At 41.8% G+C, this 21,631-nt stretch overlaps 1 protein-coding gene across 1 annotated transcript in view; it reads right to left on the bottom strand.

Moving 5' to 3' along the window:
* Positions 1-880: 880 nt before the first annotated feature.
* LOC130123577 (T cell receptor alpha chain MC.7.G5-like) overlaps positions 881-21,631 on the bottom strand; it is a gene marked incomplete at its 5' end in the record, with an annotated part of 74,536 nt that continues 53,785 nt past the window's right edge. The window contains 5 exons of the mRNA XM_056292792.1: positions 881-1,406; positions 1,716-1,835; positions 3,306-3,344; positions 3,458-3,649; positions 6,911-6,962. Coding sequence (XP_056148767.1) covers positions 1,720-1,835; positions 3,306-3,344; positions 3,458-3,649; positions 6,911-6,962 — 399 coding nt within the window. The remainder of the gene's footprint in view (positions 1,407-1,715; positions 1,836-3,305; positions 3,345-3,457; positions 3,650-6,910; positions 6,963-21,631) is intronic.

The following is a 21,631-nucleotide window of genomic DNA, read 5'->3' as shown; positions in this document are numbered from 1 at the left end:
ACGTGACCTCCAGCCTGCACTGGGGCGGTTTGCAGCTGTGAGTTGTGGTCTCAAGTGAAGGAGTTCAAGTATCTCTGGGTCTTGTTCAGGAGTGAGGGTAGGATGGAGCGGGAGATTGACAGGTGGGTTGGTGCAGCATCAGCAGTAATGTGGACGTTGTACCGGACCGTTGTGGTGAAGAGGGAGCTGAGCCGGAAGACAAAGCTCTCAATTTACCAGTCAGTCTTCCTCCCAACCCTCACCTATGGTCATGAGCTTTGGGTAGTGACCGAAAGAGTGAGATCGTGGATATAAGAGGCTCTAGACAAGCGGAAGAAAGGGGAAAATCATAAAAAACAATACAAAACAGTATTGTTGTTGCTTTAGCAGATTATGTTGTGCGACAGTTATTTCTTATTGTTGATGGAGATGCTGTTAACACTCATGTTGACCTGCTGTGACCATACACATCATTATGTTGTCCTGCTATGCAGTGCCCTGACCTGAACACACAGAGAGACAGACAGGAAGGTAGAGAGACAGACATGAAGGTAGAGAGACAGACAGACAGGAAGGTGGAGAGACAGACATGAAGGTAGAGAGAGACAGACATGAAGGTAGAGAGAGACAGACAGGAAGGCAGAGAGAGACAGACAAACATAAGTAGAGACAGACAGATCAAGAGAAACAGAGAGACAGACAGGAAGGTAGAGAGACAGACAGACATGAAGGTAGAGAGAGACAGACAGGAAGGTAGAGAGAGACAGACAGGAAGGTAGAGAGAGACAGACAAACATAAGTAGAGACAGACAGATTTAGAGAAACAGAGAGACAGACAGAGGGATAATAGACAGTGAGACAGTAGACATGTGTAATGAACACAGTGACTCCTGGTGTTACTCCTCCTGTTTATTGGTAGATGTTTAAGATATAAAACATTTAAAAAGTGACACACTGCTACTGAACAGAGGTAACAACACAACACTGTACAACACACATCACAATACATGTACATGTACATGTGCCGTACAAGATGTGGTGCTGGCATCTTTCCAGCCATGCCATGTGCCATGTGAGGAAGGGGGGATGAAGGCTTTAGGTGTGAGGCTGAGTACAGCAGAGCGGCTGTGCTGCTGGCTTGGTGTTTCTTCACTACAGAAGGAACATGAGGAGGAGGTCTTTAGGAGGGTCTGCACATCTGCACCAATAATTACATTTAACATCTGCACTGCACATGTTCAGCTGAGACTCCTGTCCAGGACAACTGGATTCTAACAGCAAAACAAGCTCCTATGTCCACACCAGTATCACCAACATTACAAGCAACGGGGGAGGAGGTCAAGGGTCAATCCTTCCAAAGGAGGTGTGGACATGGAGAACTGGTTCATGTCCTCAGCATCATGGAGAGAGGGCGCCGTGGCTTCCATCTAAAAGATATGAAACAAAAGTTATATTGTCTCCAACATACACTACTAACACTATCTGTGGTGGACTACACCAATATCCACCTTACATCATCATCATCATCATCATCATCATCATCATCTATCTGTCATGTCCCATGGGAACAGACTCAACATGGAGTTTTTCCCAAAGAGACCTACAGGTGTGGATGATGAAAACCGCTTCGTTACCCAGATAATTAAAGCTGGCAGTGTTGCAGGTTCCCCGTGAGAAAGAGGCCAGAGACAGACAGAAGAAACAGGACAGAACAATACATTAAACACATGTCTTACCTGTCTACTGGGTGTAGCTCCTCCACAGCTGAAGCATCATGAGAACGTTGAAGACAACGGTCTTGATGAAGACCAGTCTCAGGCCTTGCATGACCAGGGCCAGGAAGTTCACCTTCTCATCTGGAAACGGAGACCACACGATAGAGTCAAACCTTTACACAATGTGGTGAAAGCATATCCATTCTGACTGAGCAGGGTGAGCACCAGTACACAAATCTGTCCTTCATCCCAGAGGGACGGAGGCTGTAGCTTAGCTTATGTTCACACTGGCAGCTCAAATCTGATTTCTGGCAGTAGCTCCATTTACACCTGACATTAACATGTGATGTGTGTCTGGATATATGATCTGGATGAGGAACAATGCATGTTAATGCAAGGTGTAAAGGAAGGAGGGCTGTCGATCTTCTCCTCGACGTGGATGGCTGCTCCATCTGCCCATCCCCAGAGGTCAGCAACCTTGGTGTCATTCTGGACTCCACCCTCTCATTCCAGTCACACATCAAACTTGTCACCAAATCTGCTTTCTTTCACCTCAAAAACATCTCCAGACTCCGGACACTAGTCTCAGACTCAATAGAGAAGACCCTCATCCATGCCTTCATCACCCCCCACCTGGATTATTGCAAAGGAGTCCTGTCTGGAGGACCTAGCAAAGCCCGACAGGCTTCAGTATGTGCAGAATTCAGCTGCCAGGGTGCTCACCCACACCAAGTCCTGGCAACACATCACTCCCACCCTTGTCCACCTTCACTGGCTCCTGGTCAAATCCTGACTTTCCTATCAAATCCTCCTCCTCCTCACCGATGAAGCCCTCCATGCCCTTACCACTCAGGACCTATCAGACCTCCTCAACCTCTATATTCTGTCACAGAATCTGCAGTCTGCAGACACGGGCTTGCTTTCCATCCCCCACACCAACCTGTGGACTTTGGGGGCCAGAGCCTTTAGTGTGGCAGCCTCCACCCTTTGGAACTATATTCCAGCAGAGATCCACAACACTGCTTCTTTGGACAAGTTTAAAAGACTACTGAAACCTACCTTTTTACTAAGGCCTATGGTCTGTAGACTTTTAATCTTTGTTTTAATCTTTTTTATTGTTCTTATCTAGTGTAAAGTGTCATTGGGTTCCTTGAAAGGTGCTATACAAAACTAAATTGTTGTTGTTGTTGTTGTTGTTGTTGTTGTTGTTGTTCTATGAAGTCTGCAGCTTGTAATTTTGGCTCCAGGTAGCATGTGTATGCATGTCTATGTCTTTATCACAGCAACAACTGCAGAGAGACTCATGATGCCTGCATACACAAAACTGACCCCATCAACTTGTAAATATATATAAAATATGTAAATAAATAATATAAAATGTAAGGTCACTATGTGCATTATTTTATCCTGTTGTGTAAGTCACCTTGTGATGTTGTTCAGGAAGGTGTGATATAAATAAAGTGTATTATTATTTATTATGTATTGTTATAAATAATGCAGACAGTCAGTCCTAAAGGTCACATGTGAGAACAACAGTGGAAGTGCCTGCAGTGTAAACATGGTTTAGATGGGTCATATAAAGGTGTGTGATGGTATCAGTGGGGTCCATACCTGGCTCAAAAATGTCAGCATCACATGTCTCCTCTGGTTCTGAAAAGTCAGGACACTTGATTAACTGTCAGCAAGTTAGGTGAGGCTTTAAGTGAACATGGTTTTGACACGATGCTATCAAGAATGTACAATATGCATCTTGGTGAAGTCACCTGTGCAGTTAAGCGTTCCAGGGGGAAACAGCGCCACCTGGCTGTAGAAGGAGTCCTCGTCAGGTCTGGTGGCCTCAGCTGCATCACCAAACACGTCTTGGGTTGCCTTGTAGGAGGTGAAATCTGCCGCCAGGCAGGCCTGTGTGTCGTTAGAGACACTTAGAAGGTAGTAGGAAGGCTCATAATTATCCTCTGTAGAAAAGAAAAACAAAACAACTTAATTATTGAGACTATTATATTGTTATATATTGACCCTGTGACGGCCTGGCGGCCTGTCCAGGGTGTCTCCCCGCCTGCCGCCCAATGACTGCTGGGATAGGCTCCAGCACCCCGTGACCCTGAGAGCAGGATGAGCGGTTTGGAGAATGGATGGATGGATTATTCTTATTATTATTATACGATAGTGCTCCTTAAGAAAGGTACAAAGTGCTTGAGTTTGCATAACTGAGAATAACCAAATCCAAAACGAGCCACGTGATAATGGGCTGGCAGTTAAGGTTGGAGGTGGCACAGATAATCAGTATGACGTCACCGGTTATGAGTACAGGGAAAACTGTACAGTGTTTTTCTTTTTTAATGCTAGTCCTACATTACCATGCCAACCTTATATTTACCCAATCAACTTTTACATCTTATTTAAAGTAAAAATAAATCAGAGCAGATTAGGATAGGTTTACAGGATAGTCAGCAATTTATGACCAGCAAATGTTTTGTTTGTCTTTCTGTTTACTTGTTCATTTGTCTGTTTTCCATGCAAACAGGTTTTATATCTTATAAACATGATATTTTCCACACATGAGGAAATGGAAGCTCTTGTCAGTAATCACATGAAACCCATCAAAGAAAGTGGAATCAGGTCTTGTGGACACGGCGTTTATGGACAGAGACGTTTGAGCAGCATAAAGACAACATGAAACCACATTTGTGTGTTTAATTTACTCGGTAGTGGTTGTACGGGGACGTCAGAATGTAGAAATAATTAAATCATTAATAAAACAATGTGGGACACTGCATTCTCAAAGCTAGCATAGCACAAGTCCAGTCAGGTGACAGTGGAGCATTAGCATGTCCACCATTCAAGATGTCAGTAAGAAGTGGAACATGAGGACTTTCACCATGGAGACAATTCACCTCAGTCAGCATCATTTCTGTTTCTTGTTGCTGTTGTTCAGCTCTCGTCATCAGAAAGAGAAGGAGGGGATTTACCTGACCTCTTATTGGCTGGAGCCTTTCACACTAACATATATATATACATATACATATACATATACATATATATAGTGAGAATCTTTGGATTCCTGTCTTCCTGTCATGTTGTTCTGTTAGTTTTTAACAAACCTAAGTTATAACCATTAGTGTCATATTGTTTTAGTGAATGTTGAATTTAAACTTATTGGAGTCAATAGTCAACTTTGCTCCACGGCCAAAGATGATTTTGTTGTAGGTCGACACACAATGACTGAGACCTGATCAATAACCACCAGCCTTCAACAAGCCTTTTGAACACTCAAGTCTCCTTTCCCCTTTATTTATCATCCGTCCTCCCTGCAAACTCTTAACCCTACATGTCCAACTAACCACAACAAGACACATGTAAGCTGTTGGTAGAATATATTACAGTAGATTATCAACACACTTCATTTCATTCTTAACCTGCCTGCTGTGGGATTAGATGTGGCGCTATCTCCGTCTGTCTGATACTGACGTGACTCAACAAAAGCATCAGCTTGCAGAATATGTCTGCCCTGTTGATTCAGTCTAACAGAAGTACTTACTTGTACTGTTACTGTAGTTACAGTAACAGTACAAGTAAGATTACAGCAACACCTGCCAGCTTCAGATGGGCTCGTTTCCATCTTGTGCCTTTGTCATCTGCAATATTGTTTTTGGTGTAAAATGATGTAGCGTGAGGTCCAGCCTTCATCAGCCCTTCATGGCTTCATCCTCACTCTGGCCTCCAGAAGCACACATCATCTTTATGCTTTGGTTTGTTTCTCTCATGGTAACGAGTCTCATGATAAACCTCCAGAGGCCTCCCCAAATATTCTCCCTGTTTGACCAGTCGTCTCCCCCCCCCCGCTACATTTAAACTGATGGGCTTACAAACCTCTTCAGACACCAACCAGAATGGGACTGGTTAAAAGATCATCTTCTTCTACATATTGTTGTTAAAAAACCTGACTTGTGTATAATAACTGGCTTTTCCCTCTTATTCAACTTACCAGATATGACAAACAACTGGGTCCCGGCTCCAAAAGTCATGTTATCAGCACCTCCTCCCCACACACCGTGTTTGACTGCTAACTGAAAACCAAGGTCTCCTCAACTACCCATGACAAGGTCAGTTGTCTTGTACCCTCAACAAATAATCATGAAAACAAAACCAATCCCCTGGATTATTACTGGCCACAAAGCTTTCTGTACCAGTAAACACACTGGTCATTCTACTGACGTGTTTCTACCAGCAGTTTGGCTCCAGGACCAAAGTTGCTCCTGTAGCCCATGTCAAGCTACCTGCTCTGCTCATCGGCATGAAACCAAGCCAACATTATCCACATGAAATGAAACAAACACAAAGAGAATTTAACAAGAGATGAGACATTTCCTCAGCATCAACCCCACCACATCCAGCAGTTCATTCAGAGCTTCATCCATGTCAAACCCAGCATTTATCACCCCCACACACATGAACCTTCTGTCCCCCACATGTTTTAGGGCTCCAACACACGACTCTGACTCGCCACTGGAGACTAAATATTCTGCAACTCTTCCAGGGCTCCCAGTGTTCCCAGTACCGCTTACACCACCTACACCACCAGCCTCTAAAGTCCACTATGTTTACAAAATCCACTTCATAAACCAACCCAACCAAACATAATCACATGCAGGAAAAGGTCAAAGGTCTGAGTCCATGAAAAGCCACGTGTTCTGTCCACATGTCCTCTTAAGCATCAGTTAAAACATGCAAATTGTAAAATACATGAAATCTTTTTTCTTTTACAAAATATTTTCCACATCAGGTTTTTTGTCTCATTTGTATACATGTGTAACTTGCTGCAGTTTATAATAAGCAGGTTTATACCCGACAACTAAGAAACACTTTAGTGTGTGTGTGTGTATATATATATATATATATATATATATATATATATATATATATATATATATATCTTAAATGTTTATCTCTTATGTATTTCTATATTTTCTCATGCTAAGTGCAGTGATAGGAATTTCTAAGTCTTATGAATATGTTTTATGAATTAACTTGGATTTATTTTGTGCCTGTTGGTTCTTCCATGACATAATCTTGATCTCTTAAAACCAGTTTTACCACAGGTGTCCATGTTAATGTTCATCTGTTTTCATTTTATTTGACGCCACCTCAAATATAAGGAACGTCTGATGTGTCAAAACAGAAAGTCGTTGCAATTTGTCTGTAGTTTTTGGACTTACCAGTGTCCACAATCAGTTTTGTCCCTCTGCCAAAGTGAAGCTTGTCCCCTGACTATTCACACGACATCACTGACTGTGACAAATACTGACCCTCCATCAAACGCTCATAGAAGCCATCACATGGAAAGAACAATAAAAACAAAAGCACTTCTCCAGTCTGCAGGAGTCAAACTTCACTCCACTTTCCCCACATGACGATATGTCCCCAGCTCAACATTTCCCCAGCGCCCGTCCATATTCGGACTCCCTAAAACTGAAGTTAAAGCAGAAGTTTATTGTCCCCTGAGCCTGACTATATTTCAGTCTGGGTAAGATGACCAGTAGGACAGAAATAACTCACTTAGCTGAACTTTTCAACTGATTCCTGGTCCAAAGGTGAGCTTGTCAACTGCAGCAGACGGCCACACTGCTCCAGTCCAGCACAAAAACCTTCCTCATCTCTGCAGCAAGCTACCACAGACACTGTTTCTACCAAGACACATAGGATTAGCACTCTTCACTATGACATTATATCATCCACCACCTCTCACGGACTAAATGTTCATATACAACTTGTTTGCTATTCCCAAAATATCACGACACCATCATTCTGTTACAAGTATGATGCATGTCAACGTGTTGATGAATGAGGACGTTGTGGAGGACTTCCACTCAGATTGTCTGTTTTAGTACTATTAGACTAGAGATGGTTAAGTTACATAAGCTGTATACAACATTTCCTCTGTGACTGGGTCCTTTATAAGTATTTAGGTGTGGTTAATAGTTGTACAATACCCTCCCCAATGGGACCACTACCATCACCACTATTGATGGTTATGTGGGTAAGACCTATCATGCCCTGTACACCCTTTAATTAGCATGGGTACTATGACTACTAGTATTATCCCCTGCTGATATTACCAGTAAAACCACTACTGCTAGCCTCACTGCTTCTGCTGTCTTTGACCAGTGCACTTGCTGCTTCTGTTGCCAGAACAACCAGCACTAGATTACGTTTAGCAATACTAACATTTAACTTGGTCCAGCACTCCTTATGGTAAAACATTCTCCATCTGCTCTTCTACAAAGTACTGGCCTCTGATAAACTGTCATTTACAAAAGATACTGACCCAAATCCATGTTGCTGCCATGCTTGTGTTAAAAATTAACTCCAGTACGAGGTCATCATCTCCTGCTGGACGGAGGAGGAACATGTGAAAAGACATCCGGCGTATCTGACTCCCTGCAGATGGATTGGATTGGGCAGCCCGTCACCATTCAGCTCCCTTCATGATCAGCCAGTAGAAATGCTCATTCTACAGACACATAGCTTAAAAGTAAGTTGCACTGTGACGTGCAGGAAGTAGGCACAACAGTTTCTCACCAACATCGTGCCTCCGGTGACCCGTTGGCCTGTATTCTCCACACCACGCTTCACCTGTGACCTCTATTTGGGGCATGACCCTATACATCTACATCACAGTCTCATTCTTTAGAAAAGAAAACACTTCCCTGGTTCTCTATTTTTAAAATGTGTCAAGGGAGATCCTACAGGTTCACTTCTTTTTTACAAAACAGAAAATGAGCTGCTTTGCAGTATGACTGAAGTTTAATGATGAAGAAAGGTTCACAGGGAGAACTTTTTTTTTTTTGGTTGTACGTCCACTAAAAGAAAAAGTAAAGAGCACAAGAAGGCATGGCACTGAGTAAGAGACAAGTTTCAACCAAACCTTATTCATCAGGCAGCATGCAATGATTTAAATGAATCATGATCAATCAAGCACCCCATTAATAATAATAACTTTATTTATATAACACTTTTCTAAAACAATGTTACAAAGTGCTTCACAAGGAAATAAAACCAGACAAGGCAAAAATAAGAGTAAGACCAAATAACTAACAGTAAAAATAAAAATAATATAAACAAATAGAAAAGACAACTTGGAGATTGGTTTGTAGTTACTTAAGGACAGGGGATCTAAATAAGGTTTCTCCAGCAATGGTTGAACAATGGCATGCTTAAAACTATGTGGAAAAAAAACAGAGGCCAGAGAAATATGAAAAATTTGCAGAATAACAGGGCTGATAAGTGAAAATACCTCCTGGAGCAGCTTGGTGGGAATGATGTCTAAGATATAAATCTTTTGTAAAAGCTTTCATAAAAACAAAAGCTTTATGATGAGATAAAAAAACAAAAACAAAAAAACAACTACAGACCTGGTTTGTCTTAGTTCAATAGGAAGAGGGTTCCATATTGTGGGTGTTCTATTAGTAAAAGCCCAATCACTCTTTGTAAAAAAACCGAGACCTTGGAATAACCAGCAGGGCTCCATCTGTAGATCTTAATTGTCGAGAGGATGTTTACCAGGTCAATAAATTAGAAATGTATGTCGGAATATTAGAAATGTATTAGAAATGTATTTAAAGCCTTAAACCGGAGCAATACAATTTTAAAATCAATTCAACATGTATCAGGGAGTCAGTGTATGGAAGCAATTACAGGACTGATATGGTCATGCCTCTTTGACCTGGTAATGAGCCGAGCAGTGGCATTTTGTACCAACTGCAGATGGTGGAGGGAGCCCTGATACCAGAATAAAGTGCTTTACAATATTCAATCTGAGAATAGATAAAAACATGTACAACTTTTTGCAGATCGGCAATTGACAAAAATGACCTAATTTTGGATATTGTCTTGAGTTGGAGAAAGCATGACTAAACATGTTTTATTTGATTATCAAAACCGACGTTAGCATTGAATGTTACCCCAGGATTCCTAGCAGCCTTCTTAAAACTACTTGACAGACCACCAAGATTAGTTACAAAAGTGCTGACGGGATTTTATGGACATTTTCGGACATCCAGGATTTAATGCCAGAGGGTCAAGCTGTGAGATTTGCTAGGGCGCCAGGATCTGTGGATTTTAGTGGCATGTATAACTGAGGGTCATCCGCATAAAAATGGTAAAGTACGTCATGATTTTGAATGACCTGGCCAAGGGGCAGCATGTATATAGAAAAGATAAGGGGGCCAAGAACTGAGCCTTGATGGACACCATAACTCAACTGAGCCATCTAGGGAGCAATGTTACCCAGAACAACAGAAAAGGTTCTTTTGGTGAGTTAAGAGTGTAATAAACTAAGAGCCAAGCCCTTGATGCCAACCCAAGTCTCTAAATGATGTAAGAGGATTTTGTAATCGACTGTGTCAAAGGCAGCACTTATGTGGAGAAGACGAGAAGTGGAAGAACCATTAATAACAGAATCAATTACCCTAAAGAAAACGTTAGGATTGTGGTTATTCTTGATATTAGTTCAGAGAATTATGCTGATCTCGCATCCTTAGCTGCCTTCAGGTAAATTAATATTTGGTTTTAAAGGCATTATGTGCTAATTCAGACTTGTTGACCTTCTATTGTCATTCAAATTTTCTACAGAGTCTTCTGAGGGCAAGAGTCTGATTTTTATTTCCTAGTTTTATATGATGCAATTTGGTGGATGATGGATAGGCAGTGATCATTGAATAAATTTCATAGTGCATCTGGATTAATGAAGGAACTGCATCATCAGACTGGACAATTGGAAACTGCCTAGTACAATTGAAGGGACTGGGTTTAAATTCCTTGTGTAGCTCAAGAAACAAGGCACCAACTCTGCCATAGTTCTGACTGTCACACTAAACCCATACCCGAACAGTTCTGCAAGATATCTTGTGTTAAAGACTCAAATAGAGGTTCGATATTATATTCAGCTAACTTGTGCCTGGTACTTTGACTGATCAGCAGCTGTTTGTTGATAAATAATGCCAAAAGAGATTAAAGTGCGTTGTTTTCAGATGGTTTTTAAATTGGTTGTCATTGTGTTGAAAATTCATTTAAACAAAGCAGGAAGAAAAAACCTCACAAAAGCAAATTGAACAAGTTCATCTAGAGGTGATAGAGATCAGCAAAATATCCAGCAGAGGGCAGCATCCCATCAGATGTTTACCAGCAGGTGGCTCTTCGTTTCATTCATACACAATTTAGTGCTGTGAAAATGTATATGTGTGTTTTATGAAACCTACATGAACATTCACATTTACTGGTGTGGCGTTGGGTTGCAATGAAAACCCTCAATCACATGGTTCTCTATAACTTGTTATATATGCATTTGAAATTACAGGAAATAAAGCAAATAAACTTTTCTGACTGCCCTCTATTCATCAGATCATCTCTATAATCATGTATGATATTCTAGAAATGCTCATTTTATCTTCTGTAATGACACTGGGGTTTGGAGTCTTTGCTGGTCGGTGGTCATGTTGTCAGTCTATGAATTTAAACTCATGCAACACCGTCAATGATTTGGAGACTCACTAGATGATGGATGAGTGAACAAGCAGGATATCACATACAGATAATCCATTGCCAGTAATCTGAAGTGATCAACAAATCCACACATCAAACTCAACGAATAAATCTCCTTATACATCAGATTCCTTGTCACATGTTTGATAATGAGTAGGAGGAAGTGTACACTTATTTTGTCCCTACCCCTGATCAACTACTCTTAGTTAATTCAGCTACTATACATTACAAAAGGAAGAAGAAAGTAGAAAAAAATATGTCAATAAAATAATTTCTACATATAAAAACAACCCTAATATCACTCGGTGTCATATGAAGGAAAACGAAAGGGGAAAGAATGTAATTGGGAATATTTAAAGAAAAGTAAAACTTTAACAGTTAACACAACTCTTCATCATCCCTATATCTTTTTTAAATATTGTTTTATTAAAGTCTTCAACATACAAACACATCGGCAATGCCAGTATACTGTATAACAACAGAGCAGGCTAACAACAGTAAACACAAACACGTCAAAGACAATGAGAACAAAACAAGGAAACAGGAATAGTAAATTAGAAAGAGACAAAACAAATAAAAAAATAAATAAAAATAAAATAAAACCAAGTAAATAAAATAAAATAATACAAAATAAAACAAATAAAATAGAATAAAACAAAATAAAGTAAATAAAAAAATCTTTAAAAAAAGTTTAAATACAATAAAATAATGACAATAGAATTTTCCAGGGGTTAAATTAGTTTAAATTGTTCTATAGTACAGAATGATTGTTGGGCATTTCTGTTTTTCATACATTTTAGAGATGTGTAAAATGTCCCCAGTTGGTTTTTAAAGGCTGCTAAACAGGGTTGTGTTGTGTAAGGGAGAGGGGGACATGCTTCCATGTTGTGTTTCTATTACAAGTCCCTTGTCTTGCAGGAAAGTGGTCACCTGGTTCTCCACACACATCACTTCCTGGTCGTTGAGTTCTCCGCCGTATAGATCCGGTCTCAGTGATGCGGCATACTGTCAGTTAACCTCCAAACCACAGACAATACTGTCGTTCATCTCGTGTATTGTTCCAGGTCATCCATGCGGTCTTCTAGAAGGACAGTTTTATCATCCCTCTCGTTGCTCAGCTCCCTTAGGGCTTTAATTTCGTCCATCACGTCCTCAAGAAGGCTGTGTTTGTCCTGTTGGTCTTGGAGCGATTGATTTAGCTGACCAGTTTTTTTGAAAACAACTCATGTGAATTATTTTAGATTTAATCAAAGTAAAATAATTTGAATGCTAATGAGAAACGGATAAAACAAAAAAGGCACAGAGTAATGTGTTGTACAGACGCATGATCACTCCACACAGAGCACTGTCAGCTGAGACCAACAAGAACACTTGTTGAAGTGTTTCTTGGAAACGGAAGCTGCTTCCAGATCGTAATCTGCAGGTTTGGCTTTTCAGTTAAAATGTGGTTTCATCTGCTGTGCCGGCCTACAGCATGCAACATTACCTACATGCACAACACAATAACTACAGACACACAATATCAGAGGCCATGACAACCCATTTCCTTAACCAGCTTCTTACTGGAAGCAGTGAGGTCCTGTGCATTTTTAACCACAGGACTGAAAGTGCTTTACATGAAATGACTGCATCAGTGACGGTGGCTTTAACTACCGACACAAAACACCAACCACAGACAATATTATCTACAGACACGACATGAACTACAGACTGTAGGATGATATGGAAAATACCATTACCGTGATATCTGCTGACGTATGTAAACCACCGTGTTTAAGAACCCAGCTGAGAGTCAGCACACTGAGCTGTGTGGTAATGTAAAGTACAACATCAACCCAAGACTGGTTTTACATAATACTCCCTGAAACATTTCACACCTCATTTTAGGAGACATTTCAGCTGACCACTTCTCATTATCACTTTAGACAACAAAAGCAACAATGCTGTGTTATTGGCCATCCTGCAGACACACAGCATTATTTACAGACCTGAAATAAGCAACTGACTAATACAGACAAATGATACTGACGCCAGTTTGACAAATGATCTCGACCGGAGTCACAATCACATCAGGAAAAACACATTCTTCCCCTGAGAAGCTGTGAACCCACACGACACAGCCACCACTCACACACAGCCTGATTACCCACATGTACATGTGGGTTCTTAAAAGAACTTGAAATGTTCTGCACCGTTTGATGCAGAACCGCTCAGCAGAACTTTTAGCCACTGACCAGTTACATCCTGTTAAAGTCCCTTTGGATTAAACCCACTACTTTTTATTATTTGTTGATATATTAATATCTACTGCATCCATATAAGTGTATTTGCTCAGAGGACATTGGTACTTTCAGAAGGACTGCTGGGAAATTAAATACTTGCTTGATAAAATGAGAAGACTTCACTGAGCGATCCCGTCAATATTAGACATGGTGATAAACTCCAGGTCAAAGCGGATGAACACATTTGTTGAACAGGACTCAGGAAAGTACCATAACGTAGGTTTGGAGCCGTGTGGAGGTTTTGGGGATGTTGGATCTGGATCGAACTCTAGAGACCAACACTTGGACAGTGAGCAGAACATTTAAAAGCAGGGCTTTGACGAGCAACCCTCTCAACCCGTTCACCAGCAGCACCGCGAGTTGGGCCTGATATATTCTGCACAGCAAAAGAGTCATTTTACTCTCCAGCCCAAAAAGACAAACAGCGAACAAACCACTTTCCCCGTCTCTACTTTCTGTGGAATCACTTACATCCACACACCTCTTCCTCACAGAAGTTCACTTGAAAATAAAGCAGCACAATCAGCTCTGAGAGACTGGCCTTGCTGACCAGACAACATGTACAACCATCCATCACTTCTCCATCATTCATCCATGATCATTGTCTCTGTGTCACTTCTGTCAGAACTTTTTGTTTCAATGTACATAATAAGTTTAAAGCAGGAATCCAACAGGTTATCAAGTCTCTGATTAAATTCACATTATTTGGGGGCTGTGTAACTGGAGATATTTCAAGTTTCCAAAATGATTACAGAATGTTGAGGCTATTATAAGGTGGTCTATTGATACCTCTCCTGTTTCTTGACTTTAGAGTTTCATGTCCTATTCTGCTATCTCAACCAGGACTAACCCGGCAACTAAACGTTTAAAATAAAAAAAAACAATTATTTCCCCTGTTCTCAGCTGAATAAATAAACCAACATACAGAAAAAAGTCTTTCCTTACCTTTTGGTTGGACTGTTAGACGGATGGGCTCACCGACGATGTTATTCACAGTATTAAAGCCCCCTACAAAAACCCTCCTTCAGCAGACGTCTCTAATTAAATGGACATGATCTATTGTAATATCTGGACTGTCCTGTGTGACACGGAGTGAATTATCAGCACAGCCTAGATGTTGAATTTCAAGGTTTAAAAAACACAGGACTTGAAATGTTTCTACTCAGTAAAACACGACGGATCTTAACAACGTTTGTGTTCAGCAGTTATTCTACCATTTAACCAGCAGGGAATATTTAACCAAGACAAAGAGCTGCTTTCTCTGACGAGTCTGGGTGAAATGAGGACCCTTCCAGGCTCTTACCAATGGAAGGACATGGGGAGGTTTCTGCTGAGCTCCGTCTGAACATTCAGTCCCCATGGTGTGTATGAACCCCACTTCTTCTTTCAGCTTGTCCCCTGTTTCTCAGGGGTCGCCACAGCAGATGTTATGATATGTATGAAACCCACACGGAGAGAAAAGCCCCGACAGAAACTCTGTGGTGGTTTCTGAAAGGCAAGACAGATGAGAAAAGGAAGAGACACGTGTTTGATTCCCATGTAGACGTTACACAGGGTAAAACACATCAGAGGTGATGCTAAACAGGAGGATGTATTTGATTACAGTCTCTGGAATTGTCCTGAAAGAGTGTTTTGGTAAATGTGCAGTAATATGCTGTCTGCAAACTGAAGAGTTATTTCATAAGAAAGCTGAACTGAGATGTTTCAGGGACAAACTTCCCCCTTTTACTGCTTTTTACAGTTTGTCTGTGAATGTTCTCATTAATCCAGGTCATGGTTCTCCAAAGGAGTTGAATCAAGTGCAACTGGACTTGGTATATATCCGTGAAGACGGTTCGCCTCTCATCCAAGAGGCTTCCTCAGTTCGTGCCTTTCTGACTAGACCAAGCTAGTCTGACTGGCTGCTGATGAGACTCAGCATTTATCCTCTTTGGTGTCGTTGTCAGAGCTATAGATGTCCATGGCTCTTTGTGTCCTGATGTTTACCAACGCCCATCACTAACAGAACCATAGATATGCGTGGCTCTCCTGTGCTCCGATGTCCAGCCGCGCCCGTCGCCATCGGAGCTGTTGATATGCATGTTTAGCAGCGACGGTGGTTGGGGGTGTTAGTCTCGACTTCATTGTTCAGTGGTCATGAGAGTGGTTGGAGCCGTTAGTGACTGACTGTTGTTCTTGGAGGCTAGGCTTCTTGAGTCTCCTGGGTAGAGATGAAAGGACGGCATTGTAAGTGGGAGATAGGTGGTGTAGCAGACCTCCTCCTCTGTTGAGGGATGGTTTTCCAGTTTGGCATAGATGGCTTCCTTCACCCCTCTTTCAAACCATCTATCTTCTCTGTCCAAAATGTGTACGTTGCTGTCCTGGAAGGAGTGTGTCTTCTCCATTAGGTGTAGATAGACTGCTGAGTCTTGTCCTGAGGAGTTTGGCCTTCTGTGTTGGGCCATCCGTTTGTGTAGTGGTTGTTTGGTTTCTCCTATGTACAGGTCAGTGCACTCCTCATTGCATTGTACGGCATACACCAGACTGCTTTTTTGGTTGTGTGGTACATGGTCTTTGAGATGAACCAGTCTTTTTCGGTGTGTGTTGCTGGGTTTGAAGTAACTATACAAAAAAAAAAAAAAAAAACGAAAACATTTGACTCACCAGTGTTGTCTATTTGAAGACAAAATCCATTCTCCTTTGTCTAGATGAAGCGGTCGATCACACGTCATAGAGCACTCCTTTGGCTTTTAAATCCACCAGAATGTCCTTTGACAATGGAGGCCAATCCTGTGAGTCGTGTCTGTCCCGTTGTATTCCCGGAATACATTTTATTATTTTAAGTGCTAAAAATGTACCTTTCAACAGATGCTGTGGAAACTGTCACAGCTAAACAAGTGAAATGCCGAACATAGGTCTTGAAAATGGTGTGACTAATAAAACTGCCACCACATCATTCACGAGCATAGCCGGCCCGTCGTATAGGCGAAATAGGCAGTCGCCTAGGGCCCCGAAACAACGGTAGGGCCCCGAAACAACGGTAGGGCCCTGAAACGGTTAAAATAATAATAAAAAAATTAACATATAATAATCGCCGTGTTGCTCAATGTCCAAGATAAACGCTGTGACTGGTGAAATGAGGTGTCTGCAGAGATGATTGAATAATTTCTGGCGAATCACCTAATTTCACCAGTCACCTGACTGGGGTGTGGGCTGGGCTGGGCTAGATTGTCAACACAACGGTCATCTCAAATATGTCGTGTAGGCAGTACCCCTCTGGCGCCCAAAAAAGAAAATGTAAAAAAGAAGATGAAGAAAAACAAGGCCAAAGTAGAGGCTTGTATGTCCTTGAATTTCATTATTTAGTTAGTGGTTAGCACAACTGGCTAAGCAGCAACGTTGTTAGCTAGCTAGCCAGCTAGATTTAGCTACCATCCATCATCATCAGTATTAACTTAAGTTATAGCTAGTAGCCTAGTGTGCAGTAATAATAGAAGTAACATTAACTGTATGTAGAAATATGGCAGGAAGGGTCATTTATTATGGGAAATGGCATTGTTTGCCTGAAATCAAGTTATGCTAGAGAAGATTAGCATGGCCCCTGTGCAAGGATGACTTGCAGACGGCGGTCTGGACTTTGAAAAGCCCGCCTGCCTACTTTCTGTCCCCTCGTATCTAGCTAGTGCTAGCTAGCTAGGTAATTTAGCGGAGATACAGAGAGCAAGGCCAAAGTACCCGTTTGGTGCATAAAACTGCAACAGTGACTAGCATAACTAGCCAAGCTGGGTTTTTTTTTAACCAGACAGAATGGCGAGTGGTCTTAAAACAACACTATAGAACGTCTAGATTTTAGGCGATTTGTAGGGGACTGGCGCCGCCCAGTGGATGCTTGTGAAACTACACTCCATTGACTTCCATTCACTCGCGAAAATTGGCTTAAAGTTACATACTGTAGTCCTACAACCAGGCATTGGGGGTAGTGAGTGGGAAGGATAGGGGCTCAGTTCTCCCTAGTACAAGGCAGTGTCCCATCCAAATAATTCTGAAACTGTTATTTTAAGATAAAAATGTTACCTAGTGCTTCAATTTACTCGACAATGGCTAAATTTACCTTCCATTGGCAAGTATATAGGGTTCATTTTTAACCTTGGCTTCTGTATTCCTGTAGGAGCTTTGTTGAAATTTCTTAGTGGGTCCCCACCCACCTCCCCAAGTGTCTCCAACTACTGCTGTTGGTGAGTAATGGTTCAAAATACTGTGTTATTTGTGTGACATTGCAGATGTCCAGTATGTCCATTTTAGGTAAAGGTTTTCTGATTATTATACATTATCTTATACTGTATGTCTGTTTGAAGGTCCTTCTACTCAAAAGGACCCTGACCCAGGTCCTTCTACTCAAAGGGACCCTGAGCCAGGTCCTTCTACTCGAGGGGATCCTGAGCCAGGTCCTTCTACTGAAGTTTGTCCTACTACTGCTGGTAAGAGAAAAATAATGTTTCATAGTCTACACTGTGTTATATCATGTCATGTGTGACATTGCAGGACATTTGTAGTGTCTTATGTCTACTTGAAGGTCCTTCTACTCAGGCTGTACCTGAAACAGACCTCACCCACCCACCTCCTGTCCCAGCTGCCAGCCAAGCTCCACCTTCTAACCCAGCTGACTGGCCCTCTGTCTTATCAGACACAGTAAGAGCTGATGTTGTAAGCAAAGGTCCACTATAGCCTAAATCTGACTACACCTTCCCCAAAAGAGAAGATAGCAGTGCATGCCACCACCACTACTTATTTTGAACATTGGTAAATGGTGAGAAAATGAGTAGAAGCTGGTTAACTTATTCCCCCAAAAGCAATGCACTTTTTTATTTTTGCTGCAAATTGTTTTCTCCAAAAGAGTATAATTTAGTCAAATGGGGGGGAAGTGATTGGAAGAATGCACAATCTATCTTGAAAAGCCATGAGAGTTCTCCTGAACACACCAAGCATATGGCAGCCTGGAAGGATTTAGAGTTGCGTCTCAAAAAGGGGAAGACTATAGACAGGCAGGACATGTTACTACTAGAGGCTGAGAAGAGGTGTTAGAAGGATGTTCTTACTCATTTAGTGGCCATTAGCCAATCTCTAGCACAGAGAAACCTCACTTTAAGAGGATCAAGTGACGCATTGTACCAGCCAGACAACGGTAACTTTTTGAAAGAGGTGGAACGTCTTGCTAAGTTTCATCCTGTAATACAGCAACATATTGCAAGGGTGCAAAGTGCAGTTGGATATCATCCACATTACATAGGGGAAACTGTTCAGAATGAACTAATTGCAGCAATGAGTAGCAAAGTAATGGAAGAAATTGTGACCGAAATCAAACCAGCCAAATACTTCTCAATCATATTAGATTGCACCTCAGATTGAAGCCACCAAGAACAAATGTCTGCAATCATTCAAATAGTCTGTTTCAGTGACATGCCAGAGATCAAGGAACATTTCATTGGTTTTCTTGTGGCAGACGAAAGCACTGGTGAAAATTTGACAAACCTCATACTCAAAAAGTTAAATGAACACAATCTCCCCTTTGGTGACTGCAGAGGTCAGGCTTACGATAATGGATCGAACATGTGTGGGAAACACAAGGGTGTACAGGCCAGACACTTAGAAGTCAATCCCCAAGCCTTTTTTGTGCACTGTGGGGCAAATACCCTGAACTTAGTTGTTTCTGATGCAGCCAAAGCCTCCACAGATGCAATTAGTTACTTTGGATACCTCCAAAAGAACTATGTCCTTTTTTCAGCAAGTGTTCAGAGATGGGCAATCCTGAAAAAACATGTTACAATTAGTGTGAAGTCCTGGGCAGAAACTAGGTGGGAGAGCAGAATCAAAAGTGTAGAGGCTCTACGCTATCAGGCTGCAGAGGTAAGGGAGGCCCTCTTGGAGGTGAGGGATAAGGCCTCTGATGGAAACATCAGGATTGAAGCTCAGTCTTTGGCAGAAGAAGTGGGCTCATACCGTTGTTCTGTTTGCTCGGTTGTGTGGTATGAAATTCTAGCAAAGATCCAGCATGTCAGCTAACTTATGCAGTCATCTGAAATGCAGTTAGATGTAGCTGTTGGTCTGCTCAGGGACACACAGAGATTCCTTGCTGACTACAGAGTCACTGGTTTTGCATCGTCGTAAGCCTGCGCTATCACTTTATCTCTCTGCTGCTCTCCCTTCTATCACTTTATCTCTCTGCTGCTCTCCCTTCTATCACTTTATAGCTCTGCTGCTCTCCCTTCTATCACTTTATCTCTCTGCTGTTCTCCCTTCTATCACTTTATCTCTCTGCTGCTCTCCCTTCTATCACTTTATCTCTCTGCTGTTCTCCCTTCTATCACTTTATCTCTCTGCTGTTCTCCCTTCTATCACTTTATCTCTCTGCTGCTCTCCCTTCTATCACTTTATCTCTCTGCTGTTCTCCCTTCTATCAATTTATCTCTCTGCTGTTCTCCCTTCTATCACTTTATCTCTCTGCTGTTCACCCTTCTATCACTTTATCTCTCTGCTGCTCTCCCTTCTATCACTTTATCTCTCTGCTGTTCTCCCTTCTATCACTTTATCTCTCTGCTGTTCTCCCTTCTATCACTTTATCTCTCTGCTGCTCTCCCTTCTATCACTTTATCTCTCTGCTGCTCTTCCTTCTATCACATTATCTCTCTGCTGTTCTCCCTTCTATCACTTTATCTCTCTGCTGTTCTCCCTTCTATCACTTTATCTCTCTGCTGCTCTCCCTTCTATCACTTTATCTCTCTGCTGTTCTCCCTTCTATCACTTTATCTCTCTGCTGCTCTCCCTTCTATCACTTTATCTCTCTGCTGTTCTCCCTTCTATCACTTTATCTCTCTGCTGCTCTCCCTTCTATCACTTTATCTCTCTGCTGTTCTCCCTTCTATCACTTTATCTCTCTGCTGCTCTCCCTTCTATCACTTTATCTCTCTGCTGCTCTCCCTTCTATCACTATATCTCTCTGCTGTTCTCCCTTCTATCACTTTATCTCTCTGCTGCTCTCCCTTCTATCACTTTCTCTCTCTGCTGCTCTCCCTTCTATCACTTTATCTCTCTGCTGTTCTCCCTTCTATCACTTTATCTCTCTGCTGTTCTCCCTTCTATCACTTTATCTCTCTGCTGTTCTCCCTTCTATCACTTTATCTCTCTGCTGCTCTCCCTTCTATCACTTTATCTCTCTGCTGCTCTCCCTTCTATCACTTTATCTCTGCTGCTCTCTCCCTTCTATCACTTTATAGCTCTGCTGTTCTCCCTTCTATCACTTTATCTCTCTGCTGCTCTCCCTTCTATCACTTTATCTCTCTGCTGTTCTCCCTTCCATCACTTTATCTCTCTGCTGCTCTCCCTTCTATCACTTTATCTCTCTGCTGCTCTCCCTTCTATCACTTTATCTCTCTGCTGCTCTCCCTTCTATCACTTTATCTCTCTGCTGCTCTCCCTTCTATCACTTTATCTCTCTGCTGTTCTCCCTTCTATCACTTTATCTCTGCTGCTCTCTCCCTTCTATCACTTTATAGCTCTGCTGTTCTCCCTTCTATCACTTTATCTCTGCTGCTCTCCCTTCTATCACATTATCTCTCTGCTGCTCTCCCTTCTATCACTTTATCTCTCTGCTGCTCTCCCTTCTATCACTTTATCTCTCTGCTGTTCTCCCTTCTATCACTTTATCTCTGCTGCTCTCCCTTCTATCACTTTATCTCTCTGCTGCTCTCCCTTCTATCGCTTTATCTCTCTGCTGCTCTCCCTTCTATCACTTTATCTCACTGTTGCTCTCCCTTCTATCACTTTATCTCTCTGTTGCTCTCCCTTCTATCACTTTATCTCTGCTGTTCTCTCCCTTCTATCACTTTATAGCTCTGCTGTTCTCCCTTCTATCACTTTATCTCTGCTGCTCTCCCTTCTATCACTTTATCTCTCTGCTGCTCTCCCTTCTATCACATTAAAATCCACTAGTCCGAGAAAAACCCCAGGGTCGGCAGCGTCACTGCTCTCATCATGGCCACATAATCCAAGTTCATATGGTTTGGACGACATCTCTCCATCTCTTCACCTAACGTTATTCTACTGGAGTCAACTGTTCTAGGCTAGCGCGCTCTGTAAGAC

The sequence above is a fragment of the Lampris incognitus genome, chromosome 14, assembly GCF_029633865.1.
Source record: "Lampris incognitus isolate fLamInc1 chromosome 14, fLamInc1.hap2, whole genome shotgun sequence".
Classification (NCBI taxonomy): domain Eukaryota; kingdom Metazoa; phylum Chordata; class Actinopteri; order Lampriformes; family Lampridae; genus Lampris; species Lampris incognitus.
The sequence above is the reverse complement of the archived record's forward strand: the minus strand, read 5'-3'. Positions and strand labels throughout refer to the sequence as shown.